This window comes from Bactrocera dorsalis, chromosome 5 (genome assembly GCF_023373825.1).
Source record: "Bactrocera dorsalis isolate Fly_Bdor chromosome 5, ASM2337382v1, whole genome shotgun sequence".
NCBI lineage: Eukaryota > Metazoa > Arthropoda > Insecta > Diptera > Tephritidae > Bactrocera > Bactrocera dorsalis.
The window spans coordinates 54,376,070-54,393,471 of NC_064307.1; the positions used below are offsets into that span (position 1 = coordinate 54,376,070).

The 17,402-nt window shown below is 33.0% G+C and overlaps 1 protein-coding gene across 7 annotated transcripts; it reads left to right on the top strand.

The window, feature by feature from the left end:
• The first annotated feature begins 1,403 nt into the window (after positions 1-1,403).
• LOC105233236 (probable G-protein coupled receptor Mth-like 14) lies at positions 1,404-16,706 on the top strand. Of its 7 annotated transcripts, none has more exons than XM_011215249.4 (7): positions 1,404-1,538; positions 3,124-3,257; positions 13,829-14,158; positions 14,221-14,682; positions 14,746-14,909; positions 15,879-16,086; positions 16,141-16,706. In XM_011215249.4, the coding sequence occupies exons 2-7, from the start codon at positions 3,136-3,138 to the stop codon at positions 16,385-16,387; spliced, it is 1,533 nt and encodes a 510-aa protein (XP_011213551.1). In that variant the 5' UTR covers positions 1,404-1,538; positions 3,124-3,135; the 3' UTR covers positions 16,388-16,706. The 7 variants fall into 7 exon arrangements, with proteins under 7 accessions (XP_011213551.1, XP_011213549.1, XP_011213548.1 ...); XM_011215247.4 differs by having other exon boundaries at positions 1,496-1,678; positions 3,077-3,257; XM_011215246.4 differs by having other exon boundaries at positions 1,496-1,678.
• Positions 16,707-17,402: the final 696 nt, after the last annotated feature.

Sequence of the window (17,402 nt, forward strand, 5' to 3'; positions counted from 1 at the left end):
ATACTATATTTATGTTTAAATAATTCACACAAAATTTTATGTTTAAATATGTACATATATATGTATATATGTATATGTATTTAACACATATGCGGATAAAAAGATATTTATGTTGAAATAATATCCTGTAATGCTGCAGCTGCTCCTGAGTTGTTAATTCACATTTTGAAATCCTAAAAAGGAATGAAATTATTATATATAAACAAAATTTAATAGGTTTGCAGAATTACTTAATTTTCTTGGTTGTCCATTTCTTTATTTAGTCCAGTTATGAGGTTTTCTCAGAATAGCGCTGATAGCTTTGTTACTTTGGAGTGTCCTTCCTCTTGCGAAAAAATTTTTTATCCATAATGTTAAAAAAAAATTTATTTTGTTTTCTCATGAATTTCTTTGAGTTTCCAAATGTCAAAATCATTTGTTTTTCTTTCATCGTATTGAGTTATCACTCAAAAAACGCATTTTCAGTGGTTAAATCTTTGAAAACCATATTTTTGAGCTATAAAAATAAAAATATACAAAAAGTTGATTTTTACATTATGTATCCAATTACTTTAGGCAAATTGTTGTTTTTGTGTTATCGACACAACATTATATAATTGAATTATGGTTAAAAACAAAACATAACGATTGTTTTTGACATTATTAGTTAAAATACTTTTGGCAAATTGTCGTTGTTGGTCTATCGATATAAGCTTTTACATATCGTCACCTGAAATGCAAAATAACGTCTCATCAAAAAAATCGAAATTGAGTGTCTTATTGATTACGCTTCACTACTTCAAATTATATACATAATATTGCATAGGTTCAACATTTTCTGGTTCTGCGGTCATATATAAACCAGTATTAGCCAATATTAATATTTTGTTTCACTCAGGTTCGATTTTATTTCGTGTTTCATTCATGCGACTGTAAATTTCTGAAAATGTTGTTACGTTATTTTGCATTTCAGGTGACGATATGTATGTACATAAGTATGTACATATAAGAAATTGATTCAAGTATCAAATTGTATTCGGAGGTTTGACATTATTGACAGTTCTTACATTTTTTATAACACCGAATACAATATTTCAATATATGCAATTGAATTTTGTAGGCAAGGGTTAAAACGGAACTTAAAATTTCTAGCTATTTTGAAAATCATCAGTAGCTAGTCTATAGATGGGTAAATGTGTTTTTATAAAACTCTTCTGAACAGTAAAGTTGTTATTATCTAAATTATATAATATCTGTGCATCTGTGTATGAGGTGATGATGTCCGTGCGCTGTTAAATACATTAGTTGAAATTAATTTCGAAATTGCGATTTTGTGCAATTACGTTATCCAATTCGGCGGAACCTGTAAAACGGTAGTGGACAAGTTTGCAAAGTACACAAAACCCTAATACCGTTATCTTATCAAGAAGAAAAGCACGAATTCCAATATGATGATATTCAACATTAGGCCAAAATAATTGTATTTACAGTCAAGCTCATTCTTTAACTATTATTCGCTAAAGGCAGTCAAGTCGGTAGTGAGCGAACGGCACTCGTAGGTATATGCATAATAAAATTGTATTTCGAGCGGTATTGCAAGAGAAGTGTGCACAAACGAATAAATAAATAAAGTGAATTGAAAGCGCGCTACGAAAAAAAAAATACCGGTGAGCATTACTCACACATTAAAAAAAAATCCGTGAGTAACTTCATTTCTATGAATCTACCAAAGAATACACAATTCCTCTAGAGTTGTAGTAGATTCTTGATTTTTTAACTAATTTAACGTGTGTGTGCAGCAATTGTGTGAGCAAATGACAAGTGTCTGTAAATGCAACGTACATATGTATGTAAAATTTGTGTTTGTGTGTGCTTTCCTTTACGGTCTATAATATTTGCAACAACCGGAAAAGTTCTCGCTAGTTTCAATTAAACAAATATTCGACTTTATGCATAGTTATGTAAATTTGTAAGTGCATATATGTATCTATTTATGGTGAACCAGCAAAGCGAGTTTGACGAAATAATAAGATAACCATCGCAGAAGTGAAGCGACATCCAAATGTGCAAATTTGTTAAATCAACTCAATATATACATATTTTAAATATTCATACATATGTATCTACCAATATGTGTAAATTTATATGTATGTACAGTTGTGTTCACTAAAATAGCAGAACGCGTGCCGTGCGTCCGTTTTAGAATACCTTCTCGGGATTTTGGGGAGAAAGAGGTTATGGACAAATAGAGGGATATATAGATGTATCCCAGGAAAACGAATAGTCTTCGAGATATTTGCTTTAAAAAAAAAATTTAAATAAAGATTCACAGCGAAGACCATAAAACATGGTGTTGCTGGAGGTATTTCTCATACTACGGTGTCGGGCCGATATACAAAACTTCTGGCTTCATGGGTCAATTTATAAATATATATAAAGAAGTCCTTGAGTGTACGAAGCTTCTTTACGAAGGGGAGAATATACCGCTTAAATGTTGTTAAAAACACAAAAAATGACAGCTAAGCCGAAAATTAGAGCAGAGCTTTGGATGACAATAAAAGAATCAAGGTGAATTCCAAGTGAAAGGTTTAAAAAGTTAGTTGACCTCATGAAGCATATGTATTTGTTACTCTGTCATCAAAAATGCTAATCATGCTACTAAAAATAAAATATAAGATGCAAATTTTGAATTAGATTTTTTATAATTTTTAACTTTGTGTCAAAATATGCTGCTACGTTTTTCCTTCACCTCCTTTTTATAAGTACATATATTATGAAATATAACACACAGAACCAAAGTTATTCGCTTTATATAAAATTTTGATGAAATGCTCCTATTATTATGAACACAACTGTACATAATATATTCTTATTCATATACGATGACGGGTATATCACTTAGGCAATAATTGCATTATAAGTATTGCAAACCATGTGAAAGAGTTTTATTGTATCCACTGATAAGAGTATTTGCACGAAAATATTTGTGATGTCATAATAGATAGATAAATACATACATACATATGTACGAACTTTTCGTTTAAATTAAATTGAAACTAAAAAAGTGTGTGTAATTCTCTTTTGTGTATACATACAGACATATGTATCTTCTTTTACATACATATACATACATATGTATTTCAGGGTAATGTAATCATGCACGATTTGCTGATACGCATACTTGTGATAATAGCCTGCATAGTTGAGAGTTGGAGCTTCAATAGCATATTATCACAAACAGTCATAAATGGAACAAACGATACGCTCTTAAAGTTCATGTAAGTTAATACATACATAAGTATGGTATTTTACCACTCAAACGCTCATTCGCTTCAAAATTTGTAGCAACCCGCTAAAATTAGCACGTTTAATTTTAACCCAAATCGAAAATTAAGTTATACAGTAATAATAGACGACGTTTTTAATTTTTTAAAGACTCTAATGTAGTTATTAAGTACTCATAGCCATAAGAATATTAGTATACATATGTGTGTAGAAATGTATGTAAGTATTTGTTCGAAAATAATAAGTAATTACTTACACTTAAATGTACCCAGTAGTGAGAAATAAATATCGATATTTATATTGGCTCACCCGAAGAAACTTGTTAGCGATCTTAAGAATGAACAAGTAAGAAATAGCCAAGTTCGGGTGCAATCAAACATTTAATATCTTGCGACTTGCAAAAATCAACGCCAGGGAAATTTTTTAATATACCAACGACACATTCATCCAATTCTGACACCGCCTAACTATGCCAATTATGAAATTTGATATGTCTGAGACATCTAGTTATTAATTCATCGTTATTTTAGTAGTGTTGAACATAACGTTTATAAAGGGAGTTATGTATATGGGAAGTAGACATGGCTGTAGTCTGATTTCGCCCATTTTCGCAATGTGGCATAGAAAAAAATGCCACCAAAAAGTGGTCGGTGCCATGGCCATCGTCCACTTTTCACATGGGCTTCAATAAAGTTAAAATTTAAGGTTTTTGCCGTAATTATTTTTTGATTTATTGCGATTTTAGTAGTTTTGAACAGTACCATTATATGGGGAGTGAGTGGGGTTATCTTTCGATTTGATCCATTTTCACACTTTCGATAGGAGTTCTTATAATATTTGGTTGTGGTAGCGTTAGTAGCCTAGAACATATGTACATATGTACATTACAATTATTAGAGGGCGGGCCACGCCTACTTTTTCAAAATTTATTGCCCACCGGTGCTTCTTGCTACCGCGATGCCCTGGTACTTCATAGGTTTTCGGTTAATGCCGATTTACACCCATCTAGGAACTCGTTTATTTTTCAATTACGGAATTCAACTTTTCTCATCATTCTGATCATTTATATATACATACAGCCGTTGACAGCTAATTAGAAATGCTCCCTTTTTTGTAGGTGATGAGTATAATAATAAAAAAATTTATTATAATATACAGTTATTTATATTCCTAAAAGTCTTGCATTGTTCGTCTTACTCTATTTACAACTAAACTCACTCTGTTTTGTAGTTCTGAAGTTAAAATTCTTTTATTTTTTCCCCAAATAGTAAATGCGTTACGATATATAAGGTGAATTAATTAGAAACAGTTGTTTAAAGAATTAAAATTCCTCAAGGTGTTAATTTTTATTAATAATATTATTGATTTCTGGTAAGGGTGTGTTTCAAAGTTGTGGTTTAAAATATATTAAAACTAGCTGACCCGGCGAACTTCGCCCCGCCCAATTTTTATTTTTTTTGGAAGTCATAGACTCGTATAACTTTACCACAAATAATATAAACTTCAAACAACGCATTTTCATTTAATGTTTTTAATGTTTGTAGCGCCATCTACTGTAACATACCGCACTCAATACCGCTGTTAGCGCCACCAACAGAGTTATAAACTATCCTATCTTTCAAGTTGGACCAAACTGCACACAGTGTTAAAAATTTCATTAAAATCGGTTCAGTAGTTTAGGAGTCCATCGCAAACAAACAACGTGACACGTGATTTTTATATATTATGATGATTATTCAAGTTTTTTAATGAGTAAACGCTCTCCTCCCTATGTAGTTACATTTTTGACCTTCGTCAGTCTGGAAAGACGTATAAACAAATTTCGAATCAGGTCAAATGCTCAAATGAAATTGTTTTCAATGCCCTTAAACATATAATGAATTTTAAAACTATTTCCAACGTTGCACGCGAAGAAAAACCCCAAAAACCTCAACAGAAATATACCGCAGAATTACTACCATCTCCCGAGGAGAAACAAAAAAAGAGTTCCACTGACGTTCTACCTAAAATTCAAGACGAATATAATGTCCAAATATCCAAGAGAACCATTGCCCGACGTTTGGTCGAATCTGGACATCACGGCGGCGAAGCACGCAGGAAGAAACTTCTGACTAAAATTCGTAGAAACGACGCATAGACTTTTCCAACGCTTATTGATCTTAGACAACAAATAAATGGAAGTATGTTGTTTGGAGCGATGTAACAAAATATGTCGCATAGATCCTGATGGTTCAATATAACAAGAATTTGATCCTCGCTATGTTTCATGCGTAGTGAGGCATGGCGGAGGATCAATCATGGTGTGGGAATTTTTTTCCTGGGGTGGTGTAGGTCCGCTCCATATGATTGATGTAATTTAAAAAAAAGGAGAAATACGTTGCCATTCTAAAAAATGTCATTCAGCTATGGACTAAAACCGAATTTGCCTGTTATATGGAATTTCCAACAAAATAACAATCCAAAGCAAAAAATTCCATGAATGTTTTGGAGTGGCCTGAAGAACAAATCTCTGTTGATGTCAAAAAAGCTGTAGGTACCAAAAATATCACAAATATGGATGTCCTTTTTGATGAAATTAGGACGGCATGGCAAGCAACACTAGTGGTGTGCTGCCAGAGTCTTATAACGTGAATTCGCAGTGTATTAAAGTAAAAGGGTTAAACAACAAAATACTCACTGAAAGTAAGCAATTTTTTAATAGCTGTATTTTTTGCTGATAAAAAATTTTCGTTTCTAATTAGTTGTCGCACTCAAATCGTTGATTAAAATCGTACAAAAATGATTTTTTAATTAAAATTTTTACTATTAAAGTTTAAGTTTAATGTAAGTTTCAATAAAAAACGTGAAAAAACGGTAAAAATAAGTGATTTATTCGAAAATAATTTCATTTACTTCAAAATAAGTCGAGTTTCTAATTAGCTGTCAACGGCTGTATATAACCTTATTTTATTTGCCTTAGGCGAATGTGTTTGTTGCAGTTTTATTGCTTTACAAAATATGTACATTAAACTTATAAGAGGGTGGGGTCGCGCCAACTATTTCAAATTTTTGAGCCCATATTTGGCCTTATCTTTATTTAGGGCTTAGTTATGGCACTTTAGAGGTTTTCCTTTAAACCCATATACGAAATCGAAATTGTTCTTTTGTCAGGGATAATTATATCAAGTTTCATCAAGCTAACTTAATTTTTATTCAAGATACAACTTGCGCAGACGGACGGGCGGACAGACAGAGGGTCACCCGGATTTCAACTTTTTTCGTCACCCTGATCATTTATATACACATACTATACATATAACCCAATATCTAACTCATTTATTTTTATGTTATACGTAGAACCGTTAGGTGAACAAAACTTTTAAATAAATAATATGTTCGAAGATTGCAGTACAGTCTTGGACCATATTCCATTCTAAAATACGTGAAGATATCTTATGAAATAATCACCATCGATCAGTTTGTATGGCAGTGGTCCGCCATAGGCTAAGTAGGTCCTTCAATTAATACTTTATTATCAAAACTTGTCATTATATTAATATCGGTTAAATCAGAAGTATATTTTCTAATCTAACGAAAAACTAGCACGTATATGTATTTACAAGATAAACTGAGTCATTCTAACGCACGCTAAACTGACTGTAAAGCCAAGAGATCGGCAGTTCATCTTTCTAAACAATTTTGCATCTGTCACAAACAATATTTCTATATTCCAACTTTCTTCAATTAACATTTTATTATCAACACGTAACCTAAGTTCGGATGCAACCGAACATTTTATACTCTTGCAACTTGCAAGAAGCAAAGCCACGGAAATATTTTAAGTTGTAAAGCCAACCATATAGACTAAAATCAGCCGGATGTTCGAAAATCCTGATATTTGTTATACTCGTATAAGGGCTTGGTCAAGTTTTCGCTTATATGGGGAGTGAGCGGGGTTTTCCCCCGATTTCATTCATTTTCACACTGTGGATAGCAGTCTTATACAATTTGTATTCAGTAAATTTTGGTTATTGTAACTTAAGTGGTTTATGAGATATGGACATTAAACTTGTTAGAGGGCGGGCCACCCCCCCTTTTTCAGAAAATTTGGCCGCGGGTGCCTCTTGCTACTGTGATCCTCTCTACCAAATTACAGCTTTATATCTTAATTTAATGTTCAGTTATGGCACCTTATATGTTCTCAGTTTATGGTGATTTGTGGGCGTGGCAGTGGTCCGATTACACCCAGCTACGAATTCAAATTTTTTTTGGTACTAAGGAACCCACAGAAGATCGGTAGCTGATCTTTCGAAGCATTTGCTGGGAAAAATTTTGCTTCAGTCAAAAACAATATTTCAATTGAGAAGTAAAGTCCTCTCAAAGACCAAACTCTATAAGTCTCTCATTATTCTCGTCCTGCTATTTACTGAAGAAGCGTGGACGATGACAACATCTGATGAGGCGACTTACGAGTTTACGAGAAAAGGTTCTGCGGAAGATTTATAATCCTTTGCGGATTGGGAACGGCGAATATCGCATTCGATGGAACGATGAGCTGTAAGAGTTTTTGACATGGAAAACACTCCAGCTCTGAAAAATTTCGACGCAGTACCCGCCGGGGGAAGCAGAGGATGACCTCTTATCCGTGGGAAAGGCCAGGTAGAGAAAAACCTGGCTACACTTGCAATCTCCAATTCGCGCCAAACAGCAGCGAAAATGAATAACTTCTGGCGCGTTGTTCTGTGCTCGGCCATAACCATGTAAGAAGTGTCTACGCCAATAAAGAAGAAGAAGGTATCACCGCTTAGCAGTATCATAAACGGGCCCAGTAATTTTAAAAATTTTCCTAATTAACGGGAAGTTTTTAGAGTATTATCTTTTGTATATAACAAGTAGGGAAGGGCTAAATTCAGTTGTAACTGAAAATTTCATACTCTGCAACAATACTTTCTGGTGATAATTTTTATATTAAACTAGTAAGGAAGGGTTAACTGAACATTTACTACTGTTTCAACTTGCAAAGATCAAGGCGGAAAGAGCTAAGTTAAGATGTAACCGGACATTTAATATTTTTGCAACTCGATAGGATAAAAGCCGGGAACATACCTTTAGGTTTTGACAAATATTAATTTTAGTATTTTAAACTCTTGCAAGGATCAAAGAAGGGAAAATATTTTCAGGCGGTGGAAAATTTATCCGTATTCAACATTCAACATTCGACGAAATCGCCAATGAATTACAATCAAAATTGATATTTTAATGGACTACATTATAGGCCATAGACTCGCTAAGTTTTATTGTTATACTTTAATTCGCGTTAGCTAAAATTACAATAAAAAATTCTTCCTCAATTTTCATATATGTATGATATGTGTTTATGTTAAAAATGCTAACTAGAGTATCGCAATACATTATATTATATTAGGGATATGAGTTCAAGACCAAAGCATAAAATTAATCCATTAATATTTAACGCAAAACATTTGTATAATTTTATAATAAAAAAACTTGTTCACTTAATTTCCAACATATACGGTTTAAAATGAGCTTAAAAGTCGAAAATCACTCTACAGGGTATATTGGGAGCTTGTTGCATTAACCTTTAACACTTCTGAATGTGAAATTATGTGTCTATGACGCATTTAGTTATTGATTTATCGCTCTTCAAGAAATTTTTATCAAAACCGTTATTTTGGGAATTGGTGGTGTTTTCATCCGATTTCGCCTACCTATTGAAGGGATGTCCTGAGCAAATTGGAGTGATGTAACGTGAATGGTTTAGGAGCTATATACATTTATTCTATTATTATATTATTTTCCACTCATCTCTGTGGTGCCCTGTAGCAAAAAAGAGTTAGCAGCTTAGTTCTGGCAATAGGTTTTAGATTAAAGCCATTTTATGGGCGTAGCAGTGGTTTTTTACTAAAGTTACAGCGTGAACAGACAGACGGACGGACAGTCAGCCAATCGGGTTTCAGGTCGTCTCTTCATTCTAATCCTTATGGTATTTATCTCGATTAGTTTTAGGTGTTAGAAACAAGTTAGGTGAACAATGCCATTATACTCTGTAGCAACATGGTGTAAGAGTATAAAAATGTTGCGAAAGAATTGAATATTCACTGTTCGACTTAACCGAATGGTTTATTAAAAAATTTGTATCTTATTAACTTACTTGTATATTGTCTTATTGGTCATATAATCAATTCAATTTAAAACTATATTTTACTTCACATCACTGAAAATTATATTAAAACTAGAGGACCCGTCCATATGCTGATACATAGATAATACTACTACTACCACCTATATGATTTCTATTAGTTGGATTATAATTATTAGTTAATGAGATATAGCATTTCTGTGAAGCAACTTGTGTAGTTTACAAAAAAAATGGATCATAGAGCATTTCTTGGGTTAATAAATCATTGCTTTTTGGAGGAAAATACTGTTGAATTTGGACTCAGGAAAATCCACCGATGAAAAGATATTTGCTAAGCTTTAAGAGGCGAAAGCTCTGTGCAAAGTGGGTGCCTTGCAAGTTCATAATCCAACAAAAACAACGAATAACTGATTCTGAGAAGTGTTTGAGTGCTCTCTAATCGGAATAAAGTCGAATTTTTGCGTTGGTGATAGAAACATAGCTCCATCATTTCCCACTGGAGACCAATTGAGAGTCATTTTAGTGGACTGCACATGATAAACTTGTCCTCAGGCGTGGAAAGACGAAAAAGGCGGTTTGAAAGGTTATCACATCAGTATTTTGGGATTCACGTGGTATAATACATACTCAATGACTGATTACTGATCCAGTTATAATCTATTTCACTGCATATTTGTTTGCACTTCTTTTCTACTATTCCAAATACTTAGCAATTGTATTATTTTTGAGGAAGAATCTGTTTGAAATTGTACGCATATATTCAAATGATTCCTCCAAACATGAATTTTGAAATTATTATTTTTAAGCCAAATTGGTTCAGCCGTTCTTGAGTTATAAATGGTGTAATTAACAACAACTTTCTTTTATATATATAGGTGAGGTTGTTTCCATTATTATTATTATTTTTTTTTTTTTTTTGAAGAAATGAAATATTCAAATGATTCTTACAAACATGAATTTTGAATAAATGCTTATGATTTGAAATATAATTTTTGTATTTATGACTGGTTTAAATTTTGACATAAAGAGAGTCCTTACCCTGGTTCTAAGCTACCTCCTCACCAATTTTCAGCCAAATCGGTTCAGCCGTTCTTGAGTTATAAATGGTGTAATTAACAACAAATTTCTTTTATACATATACGAGTTAATATTTATTCTCTTGCAACCAGTTGCTACAGAGTTTATAGTTTTGTTCACATAACGGTTGTACGTATCACCTAAAACTAATCGGGATAGATATAGGATTATGTACATATGTATAAATAAATGATTGGTGTGACGAGAAAAGTTGAAATCCGGTTGATTGTCTTCCACCGCCACGCCCACAAATCGCCATTAACCGAAAACATATAAAGTGCCATAACTAAGCACTAAATTAAGATATAATGCTGTAATTTGGTACAGAGGACCGTTGTAGCAAGTGTCACCCGCCCTCTAATAAGTTTAATGTATACCTAAACCACTAAAGCTACAACAACCAAATTCGCCAAGCACGAATATTATAAGATCTCCTACCGATGGTGTGAAATGGATGAAATCGGATGAAAATCCCGCATCCTCACCATATAACGTTACTGTTCAAAACTACTAAAAGCGCGATAAATCAATAACTAAATGTGTCAGAAACGTAAAAATATGCTGCCGGGATGATATGAGAAATCTTTATGAATGCTAGTGTGAAAATGGGGTGATAGGCGTGACGCCGCCCACTTTTTGGTGAAATCTCATATCTCAGGACCCGACTGATCGATTTCGACAAAATTTAGTACATAGCATTTTTCTTATGTCGCAGGGCGAAAATGGATGAAATAGGACAACAAGCACGCCTACTTCCCACATTGCACAATTTTAAATACATACCACCTGATTCTTTTACTTTCCACTACCCTTGCCCTTACTGTATGCCACCTTACGACCAAATTTTTTTTAAATCCAACAAAAGCTGTTCACGCCCCTATGAACTGAATATTTAGACCCGGTACCTATAGTTGACTTTTATTAGAAAATATCGGTCAATTTTTGAGATATACAATTGAAATTCAGGGATAGCACTTCTCTCACAAGGAGATGTCTGTATGTAAAAAAATGGGTTGAATTGGACCAATACTTCCCTTAGCCCCCATATGTGTAATATAAAGATAATCGAACTCCCGGGTGTCAATATGTGAGTTTTCTCAATGAAAATGAGCTAGCGTGTTTTACTCATAACAGTATACCTTTGTGCCTAAAATACAATAAATAAATTTGAGCGAAAACTTGACTTACCCCCCACATAACTAATATGTGGATTTTCGAACATCACTCTAGATAATTACTTTTTTAGTATGTGGCATGTTAATAGTATGTGGTGTTGGGGAAAAGAGAAAAAATTTGGTCGATACTACTTCAGCTTCCATATACTACTGTGCCCAAAAAATAAGGTGACATTGTATTTATTTTGAAAATTCTTTATTTATTCTTCCAAATCAATTTCATCCCCTCCAAAGTAATCCCCTCCCGATGCAATGCACTTATGCCAACGGATTTTCCAATCTTCGAAACACTGGTTGTAGTCACTTTCCGGGATGGCCTTCAGTTCCGTCTTCGCTACGGCTTGAATCTCCTCTATCGTATAAAAACGGTGTACCCGGAGCGGTCTTTTGAGCTTGGTGAACAGCCAGAAGTCGCACGGCGCCAGATAAAGTGAATACGGAGGTTGCGGAACGATATGGGTTGAGTTTTTGGCAAAATGATCACGAATTACGAGGGCAGTATGTGACGCATAAGGTTCAATTAATATTACTTGTTGACTGTTTGACCGGTTGGAAGGAATTCATAATGCACAACACCACGATACTCGAAGAAAACAGTCAACATGGCCTTGATTTTTGAGCGAATTTGGCGCGATTTTTTTGGTCTCGGCTCTCTTTTGGCACAATATTCGCTCGATTGTTCGGTTGTTTCGGGGTCGTAATCATAGATCCCAGTCTCGCCGCCAGTTATAATGCATTTCATGACACCCTGGTAGTCGAAAAGCATCGTTTCACACACTTCAACCCCTTTTTTCCAAAAAATTCAATGTTCTCGGTACGAGTCGAGATTTGCGCGCCGTTTAAATTCAAATGTAACCTTATTTTATAATGGTTTTCGTTTTTCTAACAAACCTTATGTATCTGTCAGCATGTGAGTTATAGATAGTATACTTATGTATGTAACGTTATGTCAACGTTTGATTCCAGCTAGTTACAAAAGTATAAAATGTTCGGTTGCACCCGAACTTACTTGCTAATAAAATATATGAAACTTAACCGAAACCGGTTAAATTTAATATACAGTGGACCAATAAAGTTTACATACACCTAATTTTATTAAATTACGACGCGTTTATTTGTTTTAAAATGAAAACATTTTGTGATTTTTTTCTATCCATATCAAGATATCGCTCATTTGCTGCAAGACCGGCATAAATCAAAAACCGTGATTTTTGCGTTAATGCTGCAGAATTGTTCGTTATATCATACTTTATGTTGAGTGAAAAATTCATATGAATACCTCTTATATGCTCCGCTTGAGAAGAGGTGTAAGGTTGGAGTCACCGTGTAAGGTTGTAGTCAGTTGAAAACTTTAAACGCGTTTTTTGGAGAATCGATTTTTTTGACTTATGCCGGTCTTGCAGCAAATGAGCGATATCTTGATATGGATAGAAAAAAATCACAAAATGTATTCATTTTAAAACAAATAAACGCGTCGTAATTTAATAAAATTAGGTGTATGTAAACTTTATTGGTCCACTGCATTGAGTTGATGTGCAACACGTTAACCAGAGGATGGAGTTGAACTGAGGTTTTAGATTTAGATGCGAATAATTTTTGGTCATAAGCTGACGCACTTTAAAGGCAGTATTCGTGCAAAGTTTTATCCTGGCACATTCAATTGTGATTAATTTGTATACTGGAAAGTGAGAGAATCATTTGGAATTTTGGGTTGGCATTATATGAGAAGTAAGCGTGGTGGTAGTCCGATTTCGTCCATTTTCTCACTGCGACATACTAATGTTCTTGACTTTACGTTCGTGGAGAGAAGGTCAACAAATATATTGAATCAACATTTCTGACCTGTTGACTGTGATTTTAGTTAAAAACTAGATAAACAGCGGTACATTTTATATATTTTGATGAGATTAAGGTAACATCCGATATGCGTAATAACTTAGGATTATGGTATTATGTAAAAAGTGTTGGTTTATGCCACATGTTAATTACTTTCAAACGTTAACGTAACGTTTGAGGTTTAATAAACTGCTTTGAAAATTCTCTCAGCATTTAAGAACCACCATAACATCCAAATTATATTATCGTTCACATACATACATAACTTAAACTGTTCTAATCGTTATCGAGTACTGCTGTAATTAATAAATATACTATACATACATTTTTATGACAGAAATTCCATTGAGTTCGCGGCAGCGAACGAAGCGTTAAATTACAGCGCGTCCACAGAGAGTGTAAAAAATGCGGCTTTACCTGATGATTGCTCGCAGCGCAACAAAAAAGCAGCACAACCGATATATACCAAAAATTCGCGATTAAGAAAATGTTGCCCTCATGGGGAGGGACTGAGCGTATTTCGTGACAATCAAACCGATGAATTCTGCGATTCAACAAATTTCAAATTTGAGCCCATTACTATAAGCGTAGTTCTATACGACAATTGCATTGAGGATGAAGAGAATGCGGTCGATTTGCAAGTTGAGATTGGGAATCCCTGCAATTCGTAACATAATTTCTTATATATATATATTGTATATATATGTATATTTCATGTATTTTTTGCAGTTCTCTAATATACAACGATGAAGATGATGCCTTCTTCGTGTTGCAGGACGGTTCTTTACTCATAATGGACAAGTATGGAAATGACAGTTACACTGTGGAAAAGTACTACTGCCTTGATATGGATAATGTGTCTGGTATAACATACGCCATAACTTGCATAACAGCGATTGAGGAGCACTTGAAACGTGGCCAGATCATAGCGATTGCTGCTTTGATGCTCGTTTCCATACCGTGCTTATTAATCGTCAGTTACATTCATATAAAACTGAAGGAGTTACGTTCGGTACATGGCTTATGTCTAAGCTCGTTGTCGTTGTGCTTAGCGTTGGGCTATTTCCTGCACTCTTTGGTGCATATTTTCAAAATTGATTCCATGAAAATCGGTTATGCTATACAGTTCCTAATGCTATCTTACTTTATATGGTTCTTCTGTCTGTGTTGGAATGTATTGGTGAATATTTGGTAAACTGTAGAATAATATTTATAAAATTCCTGTATGAAAAACTTATTTCATTTTATTACTAGGTTCCGCATACCGTCTAATAAGAGGGCCTCTAAGCTGACGGTGTGGTGCGTTTTTGGTGGACATTCACTAGTCTGCTACAGCGTTGCTGGCTCATTGGTGGCGTTCACTATTCACAAGGGACTTCCTGGTATGCCGTCCTACTTCATGCAGGGCTTAACGGCATGTAAGGCGCAGAATAGAGTTAAATTTAAAATGCAATAAGCCGTAATTAATTAGCTAATGGAAAAACAGTAATTAACAATTTCTTTTCATTTGAACAGTTGATGTTATGTTTTATGAAATTTTTAACTAACTTATTATTGTTATTGTTTGTTGTTATTGCTGTTGTTAACTCGGCTATAATCGCGTAAGCGGTGCCTACGCCAATAAAGAAGAAGAATAATTATTGTTTTTTAATTAATTTGATCTGAATTAAATTCAAAAACTTAAATTTATATTTTATAAAAACTGAAAATTAACTAATTAATTTGGCTGGCATAAATTGAAATTAATTCAGAAACTCAAATTCATGTTTTATAAAAAATGTTAATTATGTTTAATATAATTAAATATAATTAAAAAATTATTATATATGTTGAAGAGAAAAAAGATTAATTAAATAATTATTTTTGTTAGAAATAACATGAACTAAATAAAATTCGGAAACTTAAAGTTTAATTAAAAAATATACCGCAATCGTTAAGTTTTATGGAAGTAACTTCATTTCCCAAAACTTAAACAAAGTACTATAATATGTTTTGAATTTCTTTTTACTTAAAAAAAATAACTAATTAAATTTAATGCTAAAATAAAATTAATATAATAACATTTAATAAGAGTAAACTAAACGCGATCTAATGAAAAAACTTAAAATAATTGTATAATCAAAAGAAATGCTAAATTGTATGATATTTATTTAAGTTTGATCGAGGTTATGCATTAAATTAAGTTGTCGTTAGTTAAACTGTGATAAATTTATGAAAAAATAATTAAAATTAATTTAATTTCAAATGGTTTATAGAATATAAAACTGATTTAGTTCCAATTAAATTAAAAGAAAATTAATAAAAAAAAATGAAATTCCATTAAATTAATTGAATCTTCATAATAGTAAATATTAATAATAAATAATTCATATATTTCTGTCTTACAGCCATTCGCGAGTCACAAAGATATTTTATACCACCAGTATCGTCGTTCCTCTTTCTATCATTTATAGTAATGATGATTTCATTCTTCGGCTTTCAAAAAATTAAGAAACAGAAAGTAGAGACTGCCGCAAAGGATAGTACGAATGGCACTGTTCATCCAAATATAATTGTCGAAATTGATGAAATGAAATATGAGGAAGTGAAAAAAGAGTAAGTTTGGTAAAATCGAGTATTAACTGTGAAATAATTATTTTTTATTACCAGCGCCAAATGTATAAGCTTTCTTGGTGTAATATTAATTGTATCATGGCTACTGGAAATTGTCACATTTTATTCACCCGGCCCAGACGCTTATCTTATGGTCATGGAAATGATTAATGGCCTACAAGGTGTATTCATAATGCTGATATTTGTTGTGGTACGACGTAGACGCACAGTTATTTTGAGGTGGTGGTACGATAGAGGTTCTCATAATGTTGAGGATGTGGAGCTCGAGGCGATGAATAAATAAATGAATATCGAATTTGTGCGCTTAAATAAACATAGTACACAGGAAAATACACACTTAAGTGTATGTATATGAATACATGCAAAAAGCAGGATAGTTATTAGTTTAGATTTTTTTACTAAACTATTTTAAGTAAATGAAATACTTAATTGAAAATTATCAAACACACTTAACATTACTATTAATAGAGTTTTTATTAATAATCTAAGGCCAAAATGTATTTTTTGTAATTAATTTTTGTTTAAATCTTTACAAGAACCGAAACCCTTACCTTGTTGTAATTTATATAACTCATTTTAAATAAAAATCTTTTAATAGCTTATATTTAAAATTTTATGTTTTGGGTTCCGGATTTATTGGTTTCACAAAAACCACACATTGAGTATAAGGTCCGGTTCATAATTCAACGGTTGAATTAAAGTACTTATGGGCTGGGATTTAGAATAGCATAAAATGGGTATGTACGGATAGAGGAGCACTTCCAGATCAAAAAAAATAAAATATATACTGTAGTTGCCACTGACTTATAGTTTTTGAGATATTTGCATTTAAAGTTCAAAAAATCAACTATTTAAAATGCGAGTTTCTTCTACTTATAATGCATTTTACACTAATATTTTTTGCTTTAATATCCACCAACACTTCATTCGGTTCGTCACATTTGTTTCGATTAATTAGTGCAAAAATAACTTTAATTCCATATTTAATTTTCGTTCATTCATACTATAAGAAAACTATAAGAAAATGGTTGCAAACAAGAAAAAAATAGTTTTACCATATTTCGTAATGGATAAAAATAAATGAAAGAGAAAGATTATACCGTCGATACAAAATTCATTATCGTGTGATGAGTAATGTAAAATCTTTAAGAATTTTCATTATCTTGCAACGCAAAAAGGAATTTAACGCGAAAGAACTGAACACGCCCAGATGTTTATCCGACCAGGGTTATTTTTTTTGAAGCGCGACCGAAGGCCGCCAACGCAGAAAGGAGTTTAACACAAAAGAACTGAAGACG